Source organism: Caloenas nicobarica, chromosome 1 (assembly GCF_036013445.1).
Source record: "Caloenas nicobarica isolate bCalNic1 chromosome 1, bCalNic1.hap1, whole genome shotgun sequence".
Classification (NCBI taxonomy): Eukaryota; Metazoa; Chordata; class Aves; order Columbiformes; family Columbidae; genus Caloenas; species Caloenas nicobarica.
The window spans coordinates 89387536-89406504 of record NC_088245.1 but is presented as its reverse complement, the minus strand read 5'-3'; the positions used below and the strand labels follow the sequence as shown (position 1 = coordinate 89406504).

The 18969-nt window shown below is 41.3% G+C and overlaps 1 protein-coding gene across 3 annotated transcripts in view; it reads right to left on the bottom strand.

Annotated features, from left to right (window-relative positions):
* Positions 1–18412, bottom strand: part of USF3 (upstream transcription factor family member 3) — a 33009-nt gene extending 14597 nt beyond the window's left edge. For 2 of the 3 annotated variants that reach the window (XR_010606504.1, XM_065639685.1), the window contains exons 1-5: positions 18327–18412; positions 6246–6310; positions 3994–4022; positions 1577–1659; positions 506–602 (exon numbers count right to left, since the gene is read on the bottom strand). Coding sequence is in view for 2 of the 3 variants with exons in the window: in XM_065639685.1 (XP_065495757.1) it covers positions 506–602; positions 1577–1659; positions 3994–4022; positions 6246–6310; positions 18327–18374 (322 nt within the window). In the remaining variant the exon portion in view is untranslated. Of the gene's footprint in view, positions 1–505; positions 603–1576; positions 1660–3993; positions 4023–6245; positions 6311–18267 lie in introns of all 3 variants that reach the window. The other variant, XM_065639700.1, reaches the window with a different exon arrangement.
* Positions 18413–18969: the final 557 nt, after the last annotated feature.

Genomic DNA, 18969 nt, shown 5'->3' with positions numbered 1-18969 from the left:
AGCTCTGAGATTGTCATACCTCCATCACTGTATTTTTATGCATCTGTTCAACAAAGTTTTATATGCTGCATTTTTATAAAATAGGCTTTTATCACTTCCACAGCATTTGAAAGGAAAAAAAATAGCCCTATGAATGAAGGAAACTCTACATTTTTGATTAAAAAAAAAAAAAATCTTATTGAAGTTTGTCAGAAATCATTCTGGTCACTACAGTAGAATAAATCAGGACAGAATCTATTAGATGATGTTGCATCACCTATAAGCTCTGTAATTACTTTACATAACAACGTGATTGCTTCATCATCTCATAGTTATATGTAAGAACCTGCACTTGGGCATTCTGTTGGCTTCTTGTTTCAAGCTACTCTAAGCTGCTGTATTTTTCCTGTATGTCTTGGGATTTCCAAGTCTGTTGATCCAGGCTTTGTTGTTAGTCACTGCTAACAGACACACAGCAGAAGTGAGTGGCAGAAATTCTAGAGCTTCCAGCAGTGTCTGTACTTACCCTGCTCATTGTTCCCTCCATTTAACAGAAGTTCATCATTCTGTCTTTTCATTTCTGTTATATACTTAAACGCCTGATCCAGGATCATGTTCTTGCTCTTTGGAAGAAAACATATATAAAATTAGAAGAAAGGTCTGTCATTGGTAGATCCATTAATGATGAGATTGCACTTACTCTAAGAGGTCTTTACTTTAAAAATGTACTAACTTGAATGACTCTCTGAATATTGTTGGGTGGGTTGGTTTTTTTGTTTTGTTGTTTGTGTTTGTTGTTGTTGTTTGTTGTGGTGGTGTTGTTTTGTTTGGTTGTGTTTGTTGTTTTTTTTTTTCAGATGAACCCCAGGTTTTATGAGAGATGCCACGAGTTTTTACAGAAAAACATCTTCAGTGCTGGAGCTGACATTTTCTGATGCCTGGAGGTAGGTACTAAGGCCACAGAATTTGAACAGCAAGCATAATTTCCTGATGAGCAGCATAAAATTCCTGTTCACTAAGAAACACACACATCACATGAAATTTCCAGGATACTGCCTTGTAAATATTTTATGAGGAAAGAAAGAAACATGGAACAATTGTCCAGGGAGGTGTATGCATAATTTTGAAAGTAATATACTGGAGAATACGGAAAGAGAAAATATGCCATAACCCCTCCACCATCTTCCTTTTATGAAACTATGCTTATTCTGCCTGCAATACCTCTTGTTCACTTCTTAATTTCTTCTGCTGTTCTGTAGGAACAGCCTTTGCCGTAGATTGCTCTGTCTTGAAAAAGATACTTCTGTGCATCAGCATCATTTGTCTTGCTTCATCTTTCACAAAGACAGTGTCTTAAACACTTTCAGATAAAAAGCTCAAAATCTGTCTAATTACATTCATGTGGCCCTGCATTTAAAAAAAATGAAGTATATTAAAAATATTTTTTGAAATACTAATAACTAGTAAGATTTTTGAGCATATTAATTCAAACAGTTTTCCTAAGGCAAATAGCAAAAAAGTATTTATACTTCTACAGACAAGGAAACACAGAAGCGTTTTACAGGAAACTTGTATGCACCTCGGAATGGACACTCACCTGCTTCAGTGCTGGAGAGCAGGGAATGAGTTCTCCAATTCTGTTTATCCCAGCATTAATCTTCTTCTTTCGATGTCTCTCCACTAATTAAAAATAATATGCACTCTGTCATTTGGTTGAGCAAGTCAGCACAACAGCAGCACAACTAGTACCAATGTAAAGCCTCATAAATACATTATTTCACGATGTATTGGAACCCTTGGTAACTTGAGAGTGGAAAAAATCCTCTAAAGTAAACCTCAGCTGTTAAGTTAATACTGAATGGAATTAAGAGCTGTAACATAAGAACTAATATCTTCAAAAAGTGGGCATGTTCTGGACCCCTTTGTGGAAAAGAAAAGTTACTGCATGTCAAAATTCGGGCTTTGATAACACTTGCTACCTGAGTTTCACGAAACCCTTTCACAAGGCAGATAGATCAACTTTAGGCACACAGAAAGCAAATGAACCAAGATTATAGAAAGAATCAGTTGCAGATTTGGGAAGGAAATCAAAGTCTCTTAAATACTAATGTCAGGTCTAACACCAAAATAGAAATAATTCAAATTTTATCAGTTTTCAATCTTAATTTCAAATTTATATTGATGGAGTGGCCAACACTGAATACAGCTGAAGCTCTAGGTATACCGACTATCAGTTACTCTTTTTTGTGTTCAAAGTGATAAGTGTTCTGCAAGGTCTAATTATGATTGGGAGTAAATAAAATATTTGATAAACAGTATTTCCAGTGAATTACCTATTTTGGAGAAGGTCAGGAAATGCTTCGTTTATACTGCACTAGTGCCATCATTTACCTCTTCACAAGGCCTAAACACTGGCACAAAGGGTCTACGCTACAAGTCTAACAGTATAAATATCTTCGGGCATGTTTTTTTCAGACAGTCTTAATCTGCCCACCATAATCAGTTATTTCAAATATAGTTCAGTCTCATGTTGCTATTTTTTGGACTGAGATATTTTGGTGTTCTATGCAAACTAGAACTATTAGATGTCATTTCCCCAAAGAGCCTGAATAAAAAAGTTTTGTCGTGGCTTTTGCGCAGCTTTTGGTGGCACACAATGATCCACGGGTGAGTATATTTTATTGTGCCCCTTAACAAAGGATATACTGATTTAATTTAAACAGTTTTACTTCAGTAGTCTGTCACTTCAATTCACATTTTTCAAACTACTAAAATCTTTTTTGTTTCAGGACAGGCTGGTGGTGTTGATAGAGATAGGCCTAAATACACTAAACACAGTAACACGAAGTCTCTTCTGCAGGAAATTTACCATATAAATCAGAGCAGCTTTATAAACATTAAAACACATGATCCTTGGGACTTAATTTTTACATATCTTACTAATATATACAGATATCACAGTGGCTGTGAAGTGCTACTCCTTTGTTTTCATAATATTTTACATGCTTTACTCAGCTTCTCCAGATATTAACGACTAAGCAAGCTACAGGTCTGGAGGGAGTTGGTCTTCCCATGTTGCACAGTTCAGGCCACTAGATGAAGACTTTGGAAAGCGATTGGCAAGTAAAACAGGAACTGAGAATTAGAACGAGATCAGCAATCTTAAAAGTAAACTTGATAAGACTATTTCCTGACACATCTTAATCCTTAAGAAATCGGCCACACCCTGGACACAGCCTGACAAGCACTATAGTCCATAGCCTTCACATGGAAACTAGGCAGTCGTCTTTCCAGTTGAGTTTGTGACGATCACACAGTAGTGCTGTTTCATAAAAGAAAAACTGGAATCAATTTGTTAGGATAAACAGGCCCAAACCTGTCAGAGCCTTTCCTGTATTTCTGTACAGACCCTGTCTGTATTTCTGCTGCTACTTGCAGAAGATGCCACTGGATCTGGACACTGACAGGAAGAAAAGGCCACACGCTGCCCAAGGGACACGAGTCCTGCAATATACAGATGGTATTCACACATATGCCAATATCCAGGTGGGTGCCTCAGGGACAGGCTACAGGAATCTTTCTAATCCAGGGAACTTCTAAAGCTCTCAAGTTGGATATCCACCTCTAATTTGCTTAACTGTTTACCTCTTTAAGAGAGGTGGGTATTATTTGTGTGTGAATGCCTGTGCACTTATTTTCCTTTAGAACCGAACACAACTTAAATTGTTTACTTCTTAGTTTACTAGCGTTGGAAAGCCAGGGGCATGGTCCTACTTTCATACTTGGGCATGCTACCATGACCTTGTACTGCAGAAAACAGCAAACTAAGAGACCAGTCAAGAAGCCCTTCTGCACAGAGATGCTATGCAAGGACACAGAAAGGTCTTTTGTAGGGTCGGTGTTTTTGGTGTAATAAACTCCTACAGAGGAACCTTCTCCATGCAAAATATGTTTTATTAGTTCAAAGCATCTGTGCTTATTTCCAGGCCAAACAACAAAGCATAAAGCTCCTACCTGCATTATGTGTCTCCCGGTTTTTCTTCCTGTGAAACATAAAGAGAAAACAGTGACATGAAACAGAAGGGGAAAAATCTGCACACAAACAAATGTTTCTTTTATTATTTCCATTACAGCTAAAAATACTAAATATTATATTCTGCTCTGTGAACAAGAACACAGTAAAAGTCACATTCGCAAGGATTGATTTTAGACATCGGTATTAAATAGTTTCTAACAAAAATTCTTTCGTGTTCGTACCTCAATAAATTTCAGCATAACAAGGCATACTGTAATACCCCATTTGATTATTGCTACATGTATTTATAGGGCAGAGCTGGATTTTTATGTTTATGTTCAGCAAAAATTATCTAGTTGCAATAATTATTGAACACCATCCAGTGTCCAATAAGGGCAAATATTAAAAAAGTAGAACTAATTTCTGAGCAACAGCATAGTTAATTATTTGTTTGAAATGTTGCTTTTACATTCACCAGATCAATGAAACAGGAGAAAATGTTACCAAGCAAATTGATTTTTCCAGACATGTTACCTTCAAACATCATACCTCTGGTATCAAACATGCTTCCTTTGTGTGAGAAACCAGAATTACCGTTCCTCTGCAGTTGTTCTTCTTTCCTGCCTCAAAATTCTTTCTAGGTGTAATTTGGGCACATGAGGGTTGTCTTTGTTTTCAGATGTTCACCTGGAATTTCTGGACTGACAGCAACCAGGTCAGAATCATTGTGCAATGCTTTAATTTGCTTTGCTGGAAGTCAGTAAATCGCAAATGTGTACTCTACAAATATAAATCAGATGTACTGCATACGTGCAGTAAGCCAAATACTCTCAGGAAGTATAATAAAGCAAAGCACCTGTTTTTTAAAAAAATTAATATTCCAGAAAAAAAAAAAAAAAAATTGAAAGATTTCTGGCCAGCAGCGCACTCCCAGTCTAGATGTTCGGCTAGAGTACGCAAAAAGCAGAGTAGCATCTTCTACTCTCCTTTTCTGCTGTTACAGCACAGTCCATATGTAACAAGGAATTTGAAGTGAGAATGCAAGATACATGTGGATGACACCTGTGATTACTATGGGGCTAGTATCCTTTACACTTTGAGTTGATATACATTTATTTCTGGTAACTCACCAAAAGTAGCGTGCATCTTAGAGTAACTTAGTCAACAATTACAAGATAGTAACATTACTGCAGGTGGTCAGACCTGGAGACATTTGCTAAGAAATGCCTAAAGATGAACATCTTCAAGTCAAATGCCAACAGAAGCCTGCATAGTTCTACGACTATGCAAGAAGCAATGAATTTTCTGTTGTTTGAAAACCTGTGCCACCAGGACAGGAATGCATGTAAAGTATCATTTTAAATGGTTTCTTATTTGACAGTAAACCACAGTTCTCCCACTTATGTCCAAAACAACCATTTGCCATGCAGAACTGATCATCTTACCTAAATATGCACAAGCATGTAAGGGCTGGAAAGACCCAGCTGCCCATTGATTCCCAGTACCAATACAGAATCCAAAATACTTTAGTAGCAGGGTAAGAAAGAGTCACAAAATCCAAAGACCGAAAAAAATTTCTGCATGGCTAATCAATGTTCTCTCTGAGCTTTTCTTATCATAAAAGCATTCCTACATGGCCACCTAGCATAAAAAGTATGCTGTATTTAACTATAGACTGAAGGACTCCCTTACCAATCAGGTATTAGATCAACATGCTACTACAAAGGAACAATAACCCGGAAAAGTTGTAGTCAGCTCAGAGTCATTTTGTTACAAGTTTTGGTCATAGTGTTGCTATACAATCTCAAGATGTATTTGGAGTTCCAACAGAGATCTGAGATGCAAGATCCAGATTCCACTGGGAATTGAGGAAAAGATCTAAACTACTCTGTCATAATGAGTATAGTGACCCCCCCAATATCTACCAGGAGTCTCCACAATAATATAGATTGCAAGCTAACCTAGGCGGTGACACAGTTTTATACACATTGGCATAGTCAGTGTAATAATCAAAGAATCTCCATTGCCTAGGTGGCCCAAGTAGATATGTCTTTGACAAATAATTCAGCATAGATAGTGGAAAAGAGAAAAGGAGTTTTGCAGACAGTTCGCAAACTTTTGGATCAGCCTGGGCCAACCCTCAGAACTTCTTGTCAAAACCTTTATTGCCAAACTTTTAGCTAGAAACTACATAACTGTGACATGACTGCAGACTACAGAACTACAGAACTATTTTCCCACAATAACTCACCGATGTTGCTTCTTAGTAGGTGTCTCATTCTCTGTCATCTCTGGCATGGTTTCGGAGAAGAGAGCCTGAAGAAAATTGAGGAAAGAATTAACAACTCCTTCACTCTTCTGAATTCTTAGAACATGACATCTGTTACATTGTTTTGCCATTGACCACAAGGACAGGGCCATACTACAATGTATGCACAAGTCCATCACCTTGAAGAAGAGCAGCTGGCCATGTAAGCATTAAAAATGATGTTACCTATCAGGGAGCCTTGTGAACCCCTGCTGTCTATGATGAACTGCTTTCCATTTACTCAATTGCTTTAAATATAAAAACAATTATAATCCAAACTACTTTAAGGATGCAAGAAAATTAGAGTACATGATTGCTTTTTGAATGGGAGGAGGTACAGCTGAGCGCTCTTTCATCAGTCCTTCCTAACCAAGTATGTGTTCAATTCCCAGTTTTAAATAAAGCATGAATGCTAAGCGAAATACAAGCTACAACAAAGACATTAAATACAAATTTAAAGTGCTACGAATGTAGCAAATTACAAAACTTACTTGCTATTGAATTAATGTACCGCTTAAAATGGCCAACATTTACAAAATAGTTAGTTTAGATTATTTTCTTTGATATTAAGTTCTCACTATTTAAGAAGTGTTTCCAAACCCAATATTCATTTTTAAAAGAAAATAATTCTTCCAATCTATTATCTTTGGCTGTACAAAATAATCTTCCTCAAATTAGTAAAGCTATTTCATTCTTCTGTATGCAGTGGAAACAACCTTTTTAATATGCAGCTACACATAGTCTGTAAAACTACCAGCAGCCCAAATCTTTCTTCCTCTTAAAATACTTCAGCAAGCTCATGCTGCTACATTGCTACAACCTCACAGTTCTTACCAGCTTTGTATACCTCATATACTTAGCCATGATTTACAACAAAGATCAATTCCAAGGCATAGATAATAACTACTCAAATGCTATTTTTTTTTTCCTGTAAGACAGTGTCTTCTTCATTCAAGTGACTGCTGGAGCTCCCTTTTCCAGTCTTCCATGCATGTTTTAAAACAAGCCAAGCTTCAAACAGGGACTTAATCCAAGCTTTTAATCACAAGGAAGGTGCCCTTGAGATAAATAGACACGATTTACTCCCTTTATTCCCCCTTGAAACACTTCTATTCTCATTTTGCATTTACCTAATAAAATGGTTGCAGGAAATGAAACTCAAAAGCTTACTTTTGTGATTGTTACCTACATATACCAACTACTTTTGCCTATAAAAGTAACCTGTTAAGACTACTGTACAGGAAACTGAAAAGGACTGTTTATCCTGGTAAGAGTAAAAATCCCTTTGATAGCTTTCGGTTTGGTTTCTGAAGGAACCAAGGTTTTCTTGTTACTGCACCGAGTCTCTTCATCCACTCGCTCACAACAACAGCTGGTCCCACTGACCCACCTAAATGGAACCTCTCAAAGATATGAAGTTCCCAGGCATTTACAAAAACCTGAGCCTGAGCAGAGAAGGAGGAGCGAGGTCAGTGCTGACACTGCGGGTAAGGGACTGGACACCACTGGGGTCTGTGACCAGCTCCTCAGCATGTGCACACTGGCTGACCAGCTGCTGCCAGACTGGTCACAACATGCCCCGCCTTTTGCTGACGAAGATGTTCCAGGCATTAAAGGGCAGGAAAGCACTATCTTGGCTTTTCATAGAATACACGTTCCCAATGCAAACCAGCTGGCAGTCTCCTAGGGCAACCAGACTGTTCCCAGAGCTTCTGCCACAGTTAAGGAAAGCAAATCAATGCCAATAATAAGCTAAAACTTGTTACACAATCCACTTGTTTTATAAGGTGTCTGCAAATAACAACAGATAGAAAAAAACTTAACTGCTTTTAGAAATTTTTCCTTTACCTTTTTTGTTTGTACTATCTAAACTCAAATACACTGGTATTTTTCCTCCTGCGGACTTTACAGAAGAACATACAGGAACACCAAAAAGAAAATTCAAGTGATATTCCCTCATATCTACATTAATTTTTGTTTTCATTTATAATTTTCAGAATTTTAAAGACATAATTGCTCGTGACCATTTACTAACATGTAGTTTCAGGACAGCATAATTGTAGGGTCATTCTGAGAAATCCTGACCAGATCTGCTTAAGAAACTTGAGGAAAAAAAGAAACTTCCCTATTAATCACCTAAAGATCCAACTCCCATGTTTATTTTCCTTGCTCTACTGTTTTTGCCTCTCAAGTCTTCTTAGGTTAATATGGCCTCATTTATTTTTAAACCTTAGATGAGGGGCAGAGAGGGAGAGAGATAATGTCTACTGACTCAAGTCTCTTACTTGCTGATGATGTTCTGAAAAGTATTTGAGGAGAAGTATCTCTGGACATTCTGCATCCATATATGAGCTGCTGGCACCCTCACACACTGTACTACAAACAGACTGCAGTGGCACACAGTGCTAGTAAAGAAACATGCCTATGCAAACTATCTCCTGTGGTCTGGATGAATGTTATATGGAAATAGGCCTTTGGGAGGTAAAGAGCTGTAATTACACAATTAGTGCACAAGCTAGAATCACAAAGACCAGAGCTGTCATCCTAAAGAGTGTTCTCAGCTACTTGTTATCAAAATAAGGGGAATGTCACTCTTTTCTTTAGGAAATCACAAAGCAATTGCTAGGAAAATCCTCATTATTCCCATGTTCTTTTGGTAAGATTCACAAGTTACCACACACTAATTTAATGACAGAAGTGAGAAAGTATGAGAAACGTCTCTAAGTTGCAGGACAGTGGTCACCTCCTTGGTTTTTAACACTCAGTGATCTGCAGTACACTCCAAAATAGAAAACTATTTTCAAATAGAAGATAGATATCTAATTATGCTATGCTTGACAAAGGAGTCAAAAAGTCTGTTCTGATGGTGAAAGCTAGGTGGATACAAAGTGGACTGCAGACAACTTTCTCCTATAACAGGTCATCATCTCTGTGGGTTACGTTACCTGTATTAGATGAGAAAGATTGTCTGTACTATAACTGAGGCTGAGCGCACTCCCACTCTGATGCAAGAGCATCTGTTGGTGAGCCAAACCTTGCTGGCAGCACATTGCCTAAAGAACAAATAATTTCTTTTTCCTGAAAAAAGCTGTAACATGTAAGTCATCATGGTCTCTCAATAGTGGGACGAAGAAGATTATGTATAATTGAGGAACCCATCCACACATGAAAGCTGTATTTGAAACATTGAAGACCAACTGGACAAATGGAGAAGCTACAGCTTCAGCAAGAGCCAGTCTCATTTGCTTTCTGACACGACCTTATCTCCAAATGAAATCTCCATTCAGAGAACCGTACTTTGTCACAGGGCTTGATAACCAATGTAGAATAAAAACATAAAAACTTTCATTCTGGCCACCATGATATAGCCAGAATACTATTCTCCAGTTCATTTTTTGGTTTTAACCTAAGATCTTCTTTGTTCTGTAACTCCAAGGATCCTCACATAGTCTGTTTCTAAAACTGTGTAAGGTCTTGAGGAAGTAGCAAGTAATTTTCTGATAGCTACGCAACACACAGACACAGGCTAAACTGACTTGCTTCTCTCTCTGAGATCTCTAACTAACAAGCAGTGCAAAATATCCTAGAACTGAAATGATGTGCAAGGCATCCAGAGAGATCGTGTGTCAATTTTTTAAATTCATCTTTTCCGATGTAAGTCATCAAGTACAAAGGATTACATGGTCAAGTTCTTGAATATTTTATAAGCTTGGGGTTTGAGAAATCTGACACAAGCTAAGAACTTGTCAAGGATTCATGATACAGGAAGCAACATTGTATGAGTCTTCACTATAAAGGTCCTTTACAACATGCAGAAGAGATCCATCCTGAGATCTGGTTACAAATACTGACCTGTCGGAGCAAAGGATTTCCCTATGAATCTTAATGGGGCTAAAAGCAAAAATGGCCAAGGTAGAAGGTACCATAAAACGGTATGTCAGTTTTAATGTATAAGCTGATGAAGCTTACTCCCTAACTCCACTGTTAAGACACATAATTCTTAAGTACATTGACTCTACAAGAATTAGTTAATGAAACCTGTCTTCAACATTCAGAATCATGGAAACTGGCAACTGAACAAAAGCACTTCCAAAGCACCTGTCCAGAGAGTGTATTGCCATGTCCTTCAGAAAAGGCCAGCATGTTATTCCAGAAGTGGTGCTTTCACTCCCCAAAAGCCCCACACACTCTGCCCTCAAAGCCAAACAAAACCAAACTTTTCAGTGTATGTTTTGTCCCAAGCTCCTCACAAAAGGATTTAGTGAACGGATGAGAGCTCATTCTCCTTTACAACCTCAATACTATTTCATACCTTTACCCCTCAGAGCTTTTTCTAAATAAAGTGGGTCCACTGGGCAATTGATTCAGTTCCAGGAATAAAGGACCCAGCTTGTGATCTGGACGTTTGACAGATAGTTTTGAATATTACTGGCAGGGATAAAGCTGCAAACTATTTCAGTCAGATTTAACAGAGAGGTCCAAACTAAAGATAGCTGAGCCCAGGTGATGAGGGAAAGCAGGAACACTTTCTTAACAACCACTTCCAAAGATGAAATTTAAAAGCAAGATCAGCATATGTTAGGCACCAGAAAATGGAACCACTAGATGCAAACCCAGAGGAAAACTGGATTCCAGCGTTTTAGAAACTATTTATTTAGCTTAGGAGAATTACAGTACATGAGCTATCCAGGGGTAAAGAAGTAGCTCTGAAAGCGCTAGAAAAAGTAAATGAGACTACTATAGAATTTTAGCATGGACAATGGAGCAGAAACTAAACCAACATTTTCAAGATATTACTTTGCAGAGGTTTGAAAGGAATGGACAAAGGGAAGGGACAGACTCATACCATGATCCTGTATGTTTTACTTCATTAGAAAGTCATTCCAAATATTAAAATGCCTTACCTCCATCTTCTTTTTCTATAACTGTCTGAAATCACCTCCCTATTGCCACCCGAGAGAGACTTGGCAAGAATATTTTGAAGAGAAACTAGAACTGGGACATCTCTATTGTGTTCCTTAGCAAGGGGTAGCTCCAACAGCTAATTTTCCCAAGCTAAGAAACACAGAGTCTTCCCATTCCTACCCAGAGTAAAATAGAAAAACTACAAAGTGAGTAAGATGGACTGTAAAGCCTCTTGAGCCAATTTACAGGTTGGATTCTCTACAACTTGCTGACCACAGTAGGTATAAAATATGACCTCAACAGATGGCACTGCTTCAGAAAAAGGCAGTACTTAATAATCCAAATTATCAGCTGTTGAGACTGTGCATCCCCTTTGGCTACAGACTTAAACAAAAACAAACCCAAGAAGCCCCCAACTCTCCCCCACTTCCATTTAAATGAACAGAGACACCAGCTAAGTACCCAACAGCTGCCTCCAACAAAGTTCTGAACTTGAGTCATGGACAGAGCGAGACAGAAGAAAGGGTGTGCAAGTGTGGAGTGCAAGATTGGTTAGAAGCTCAAAGGCAGAGCTGCAGCTCCCAGTTAATATCGCAGAGCAAGGAAACTGCAAGTCAGAAGTACAGAGCACATACATGCTGACTGAATACAGGTGAATACTATACCAAATATAAATTATGACTATTTTTAAATTGTTTGGATATAAATGGTAACTACTGCAGTTGCAACTGAGGAGAGTGATGACAGACCAGTGGTTGTGTAGGCAAGATCAGACTAGAGCACTATAAGTTTTGACTTTTTCAGTTTTATGCACCCTTCTGAGAATTTCTTAGGTTCTGAAAGAGGTTAGGGTATTACAGAATCACAGAACAGCTGAGGTTGGAGGGCACCTCTGGAGGTCATCTGGTCCAACCTACCCTGCTCAAGCACAGTCACCTAGAGCCAGCTGCCCAAGACTATGTCCAGACAGTTTCTGAATATTTCCAAGAATGGAGACTCTACAACATCCCTGTACAACCTGCTCGAGTGCTCAGTCACCCTCACAGTAAAATAAGTGTTTCCTGATGTTCAGATGAAACCTCCTGCATTCTTGTTTGTGTCTATTATCACTTAGATTGTCACTGGGCACTGCTGAAAATAACTTCTTTGCACCTTCCCTTAAGGTAGTTATATATCTTGATGAGATACCCTCTGAGCCTTCTCTTCTCCAGGCTGAACAGTCCCAGCTCTCTCAGCCCTTCCTCAGATTAGAGATGCTCCAGTCCCTTCATCATCTTCATGGTCCTTCATTGGACTCTGTCCAGTATGTCCATGTCTCTCTTGTACTGGAGAGCCCAGAACTGGACACAGGACTCCAGGTGTGGCCTCACCAGTGCTGAATAAAGGGGAAGGATCACCTCACTTGACCTGCTGGCAATACTTTACCTCATGCAGCCCAGGATACCACTCACCTTCCTTGTGGCGAGGGCACATTGCTGGCTCCTGTTCATCTTGGTGTCCCCCAGGACCCTCAGGCCCTTTTCTGCCAAGCTGCTTTCCAGCTGGGTGACCCTCAGCGTATATTTGTGCATGGGGTTGCTCCTCCCCAGGTGCAGGACTTTGCACTTTCCCTTGTTAAACTTCATGAGGCTCCTGTCAGCTCATTTCTCCAGGCTGCCAAAGTCCCTCTGGACAGCAGCACAATCCTCTGGTGTATCAGCCACTTCTCCCAGTTTGGTGTTATCATCAAACGTGCTGAGGGTACACTCTGCCCTGTCACCTAGATCATTAATGAAGATGTTCAACAGGACTGGACCCAGTATTGACCCCTGGAATACATCACTAGTCACTGGCCTCCAAACAGACTTTGCACTGCAGATTACCACCCTCTGGGCCCAGCTGTTCAGCCTGTTTTCAACCCAACCTTGCTTACACTGAGATGTAAGTTACACAAAGTTCTGAAAGGCAACCTACATTGAAACCTGATGCATCAAAAAATAACAATTTTTGCTTGTTTTAGTTATTTTAACAGAATCTGAATGCTAACAGAGTCTGCAACATATGCTAAACTAGCCACCTAACTTTCCTTCGTTAGCAAATTGCCCTTATGGTAGTAATAAGAAAATCTGTGAGATGATTACTCTCCCCTACTGTCCTAACTGCTCCAAAATAATGCTGAGATGTAGCCTCTCCCCCACTTCACTGGCACTCACACAACAAGCCAGACAAGAATATGACTTCAGCTTAAAATTTACTCTACAAAAGGATTGCAAAGACACCCCTTACTCCCAAACAAGTACACTGAAACTGTTCATATTGGTACAAAATTGCTTCTCACGGTGGCAGTGCTGGCTTAATGCTTGTGGAACTATGACCCTAGATGATGCTAAAACTAGTTAAACTTCTCCAATTACATAGCAAGTCTCAGAATTTACAGCAAGGTAGAGACTTATGTGGAAGAATCAAGCATTTAAACTATAGGTACATAATATTTAAACAGCATCTCTGAATATTATGGATTCTCCAGTAGAGAAAAAATGAAATGGTGTTCCTTGTTGCTGATTTGGAGTTGCTCAGTGTTGGGCTAGTACCATTTTATATTATTGTAGTAAATTAGTGAGAAAAGCTGTAGTACTGAGCAAAAGGCAATTTCCAGCCAGTCTAAGATTTGTGTTCAACTTCTAGCTGACAACTTCACTGATGCATGAAAGCAAAGCAGAGTCCAACTTCAAAGGTTGAAGGCTGGCATGAATTAAGTGTCCCATAGGCCATCTACTCATTACAGGCTACAGATGTGGGCAGATGCCTCAAATGGCCAACTTTTTTGACTTTAAACTTCAGTTACTTGAAGAAGAAACAAAGCTTTTTCAAGATAAATTCTCCTCTTCCCATAATACCTTTATACTTCTTTTAATACAGTCGGCAGCCTAAAGAACAATGTTTTCAATAATCTTCTGTTAGCACTGCCCACCACACCAATGACTTCCAGATTATAAGATCTGAGAAAGCTGCACTTAGACATAAAAGTTAATAGATCCACACTCGGATCATTCCAACCTCACTAGAGATGGACCACAAATAACTCATTTTGGCATCAGACTACTGGCAGGATTGAGATGTGCTTTTAGATGGCATGGATCTCATTTCACGGTCTTCATCTTGGTTGATAACCTGACAGAAGTTCAGGTAACTGGATGAGAAAGGCACTTGTTAACAGGAAGCATGAAACACTTTTAACAGTCTGCTCCTTTCCTCTTCTCTGAAGCACAATGGCACACAGTGTGGCTGACATAAAATATTGCTATCGTATGTCATGGTTGCAAAAGTAACTCATTCGCCTTAGAAGACTAATGCCATAGCTTTTCATACAGGAAACAAACTTAGTTTACACACAATTTGTCAATCCTGTGCACACAGCAAAATTTATTTCATGCTTACTCAGAGCACGGCAATAGTGCTACTCTTGTAAGGTCAAGCCAAAGTACACTCTGGACACATGATATGCACATTTAACGGCTGGAATTGTATTTTAACCCGCAAGCTAGGCTAGCTTTATGTAATCTGGGCACTGCACAACACTTTTTAATCGGGGAGTTGTGACCTTTACAGGTTTTACTGCAATTTGAAACAAAGGAAGCCCTACTGTTCGGCCACTCAAACTGAGGTGTTTTCACTCAACTTTCCAGAACACACACACCTCACATTATAATTGATACCCGTCAGAACAGGAAACGTGCTCCTAAGGGACTTAACTTGAATAAAGGTCACACAAATATGACAGAGATGAAGAATGCTAGCATAGGAAGTTATAAAGTGACCTGCAATACTAAGGGTGAGCAGTCCTTCAGACTGGAGACAAGTATAAGGCCTCTTCAGAAGCCTGAAAATTACAACTAGACCCAATACAAAATGGTTAGGAACAATAAAAATGTCAGATGCTATGCACGCACAAGTTTCACATATCCGTTTTTATTTAAATACCTGGTTTGTACACACAACTAGGCACACCTCCACTGGCATTTTGATAATCTGAGACAACACTCAATATCATTATTTAATTTAAAACTATCTCAGCTGAAACACTGCACTGTAATATTTGTTCACTATCCTTCAAAGTGGCATAGACTTCATGACATTTTTTACAAGTTCTTATGACGCAAACAGCTATGATTCATTGAGAATCCACTCACATCAAATGCTACACTACTTATACCTCCCCACAGTATTGTGCCATTTACAAAGTTATTTTTAAGACTAACTTGGATCCAAAACATTATTACAAAAACACAAGCACTACTGTACAAAAATTAAACCACTGAAAGGTCTTGTCAAATCCAGCTTGTCCCAGATCATGACTTCCCTATGTATTTCTTTCTTTCTTCTACCCTATACAGTATCCAACTTCAATCCATAGAGTGTATTAATTTATATCCAAGCTGGATATGATTAGTTACAATGTCACACACCTTATGCCAACACACTCTGCAAATTAAAAGCATACTTGAATAGAGCACTATTCCAAGGCCCTTTGTTGCTGAATTTCTTATACTTCAACACCTGGAAGCCAGAGGTATTCTTACGATTTCAGCATATAGGTGGAAAAATACCAACAAAAATACAACCCGCAAAAAGTAGCTCTTTAATTCCTCCCTTTAAAATAGTCAGAAGCACCCTCTATGTTCACCCAAGAGGAGACAAGATGAAAAGCAGCTGGAGTAGCTTGGGCAGTGGTGTCAGCAGAACACATTCACTGTATTTTTGCTTTCTTGTTCATAAGACGTCTGAAATTTCAGACTACAACTAAACTTCAGCCACAAACCTAGAGTCCGCGATGCACACAGCAGGCACATGCTAGGCATGCATCACAGCATTGCTTGAGTGACAGTCACTTCAGTCTGTCCCGGGTCAGCTTCTGCGAACACTACTTGGAAAACCAGGAACCAAAGAGCAAAGCCACTATCAAGCACTTATATCCTAACTAAATCTCTGCAGCTGTCAGACTCCTCCAGGATCCACCACCATATTTCATCTACTCTATTAAAATCTTCCCATATCTCTAAAACCAAAGGGAATAAGTCTCTAAGGAAAAAGTAATACCCAAATACTTCAAGGTTTGCAACTGTACTCATACTGCTTTACATATCTGATACATTAATTTGGACACATGCATCTTAAAATCATGCTCGTATGAGCATTTTCTAAGCTTATTTCCCATTCAGTGACAAATGCATTTTCAGTTGTCAAATCTACTTCACCCCAAAATGTACCTATGAATTATTATTATAATAATATTATGGCACTAATTGAAAGTCAAAATTAAAAATTCTAATTCCATAAAATAATAATAACGATTTCCCCATAGGAAGCTTCTTTCTTCCTATTTGGCCAACTACTGCACACAATTGATGAGTGACAAAGCATGTCCTGCAGTTTGTTAAAGTGCTATGTAATGTAATCACATAATTAAGATTGTCCCAATGCATTGTATATGAAAAAGCAAAGATAAAATCATGCTTCCAAACCAAGCTATTAGATTACTTGACTTCTGAATGCTTAACTGTATGACCATTAAGCTATCTTTGCTTAAAATAACCATATGTCTGAGTGGAGTCTAATGAAGGCCAAGTCATTATGTGAAAAGTAAAAATACAGATGTGTGATTTTCTATGTACTTATGGCCAGTGACTCAACACATCACTATTCCTTTCTTCTTCACCCTAATGCCACCCTTTCCCTACAAACTTCCCTGGACAAATAGCATAATGAGCTACAGCTGTATTCAGCCACGTGTATGCTGCTGGACTCAGTTCACCTCTGCTGTCTGTCACAAGGAGCTGGATTCTAGGTGCTCTGCCCTTAGTGTGAGCAACAATTGTGATCTTCTGCATTTGTTAGATGTTGATTTCCATGAAACTAAAGACTTCAATCTCTTTAAGACCCCCGTCACTGGGAAATTTGACTGAAATCGGCCAGAGAACTAAAATTACTAGGTGAAGAAGGAATAGCCACAGCGTGTCCATAGCCGTCTTTCCTTAGGAGACCAAGCTGGCAACACACCCAACAGGAAAGGTTAGTTTCCAGGGACCAAATTCTAAATAAAAAAGCTGGACGTTTACACTGTAGTCTGAAGCTGACTAACTTCCAGGCTGACATGGCATACAAGAATACACAGAGGTGATGCACAGCACATTCTCTATCCTGGACTAGACTGAAAAGATGTTACAGCTGAGAAACAGTGCCCAAGTTTTGCTCTCTCCGAAACGAACTTTTTGCACAGCGATTTAGGGTCAATTGTCTCAGATCACCAGGATTTCAAAATGATTAAAACACCCCAGGTGACTTCACCTTTACAGTTTCCCTGACAACACGCACCAGCGCTTCGAAACCATCTCCTTGCAGACCGGAGGGGCTCCCCGACCCTCACAACCGAAGCAACAAAACTTCTCCGGAGCAGAAGCCAGGCCACCACCACGATGCTGCGTGCAGGAGCACCCGAGGGGCCGCAAGCACCGTCACCACAAAGAGCCGCCCCTATTCCCCAACCGCGTCCCCGCCAGGGACTCCACCGCCCCGGCCTGTTCCGGCTCCGCAGCCCCTGCCCAAGCCGTGCCCGAGGCGCCCCGGGCAGCCCGGCCCGGGCGCACCTGGGGACACCGGACGGCGCGGACAGACAAAGGGGCGCCGGCCGTCCCCACGACAGTGCCGCCATGGGCGTCCCGCTGCGACAAGGGCGGCGAGCGGTACCCGGCCCAGCCCCGTGCCCCGGCCTCCCGCCGCGGCGCCCCGGCCAGCGGGGGAGGAGGCCCGAGGCGGCTCCCAGGGGTGGCGGGGACGTGGGGGGAAGAGCAGAGGCCCCGCGGCAACGGGGCTTCGGCCCTGTTGCCGTGGCGACGACGGCGCCGCGTGGGGGGCGCCCTTTGCCAACCGCCTCCTCAGGGCAACGGTCGCCGCGGGGGAGGGGAGGGAGGGGCGGGCTGCGGCCACCGGCAGCCCCCGCCCGCGCCCCCTCAGCCCCGGCGCCGCTGCCGTTCCCCGTCCCGCCCCTCTTCTTCCTCCTCCTCCCCGCCCCCCTCCCGCTCACCAGGCTCCGGTCTGAGCGCAGGCGGCGGGCCCACCCCCGCGGCAGCGCCCGGCACTCACAGGGGGGCTGGGCGGGCTGAGCAGCGGCAGCCCCACCGCGGGGACCATCCTCCGAGCGGACACCCCGTGTCAGCGCGCTGCCGCTGCCTCCACGCCAATCCCCTCCCGCGCAGCTCACCCTGCTGCTCACACGCGCGGCGCAGAGCAGCCAATCCGAGCGCAAGGGCTGAGCCTTCGAGGCCAATCAACGAGGCCGGGACGGGGAAGGCGTTGCTCGCCACAACTGGGCGGGGCGGAGTCGGCAACGGCCAATCGCCACCACAAACATTGGCGGGGCGGCCCAATCAAAGGCCACAGAGGTTGAGACTGGCGTGCGAGCCGTCAACAAGTTAAGGTGGCCGAAACAGGAACTGTCGAAGACCGGCACCTCAGTAGACCAATGAGGAGAGCGGGCAGGGGAGGGGGCGATAGGCGGGTGGGAATTCTTAAAGGGGAAGCTGCCGCGTTGATGCTCTGTGTCGTGCCGCCGCTACCTCAGCGCCGGCTTAAACTACCTCTTCCCCAGCCGGTCGGAAACCGCCCGCTCCGCCTCCCCGCCGGCGGGTAGCGCTGCCTCCCCGCCCGCCAGTCCCCGCCTCGGCTCCCCCCTCGCTCGCAGGTAAAAAAAAAAAAAAAAAAAAAAATTAAAAAAAAAAATTTTAAA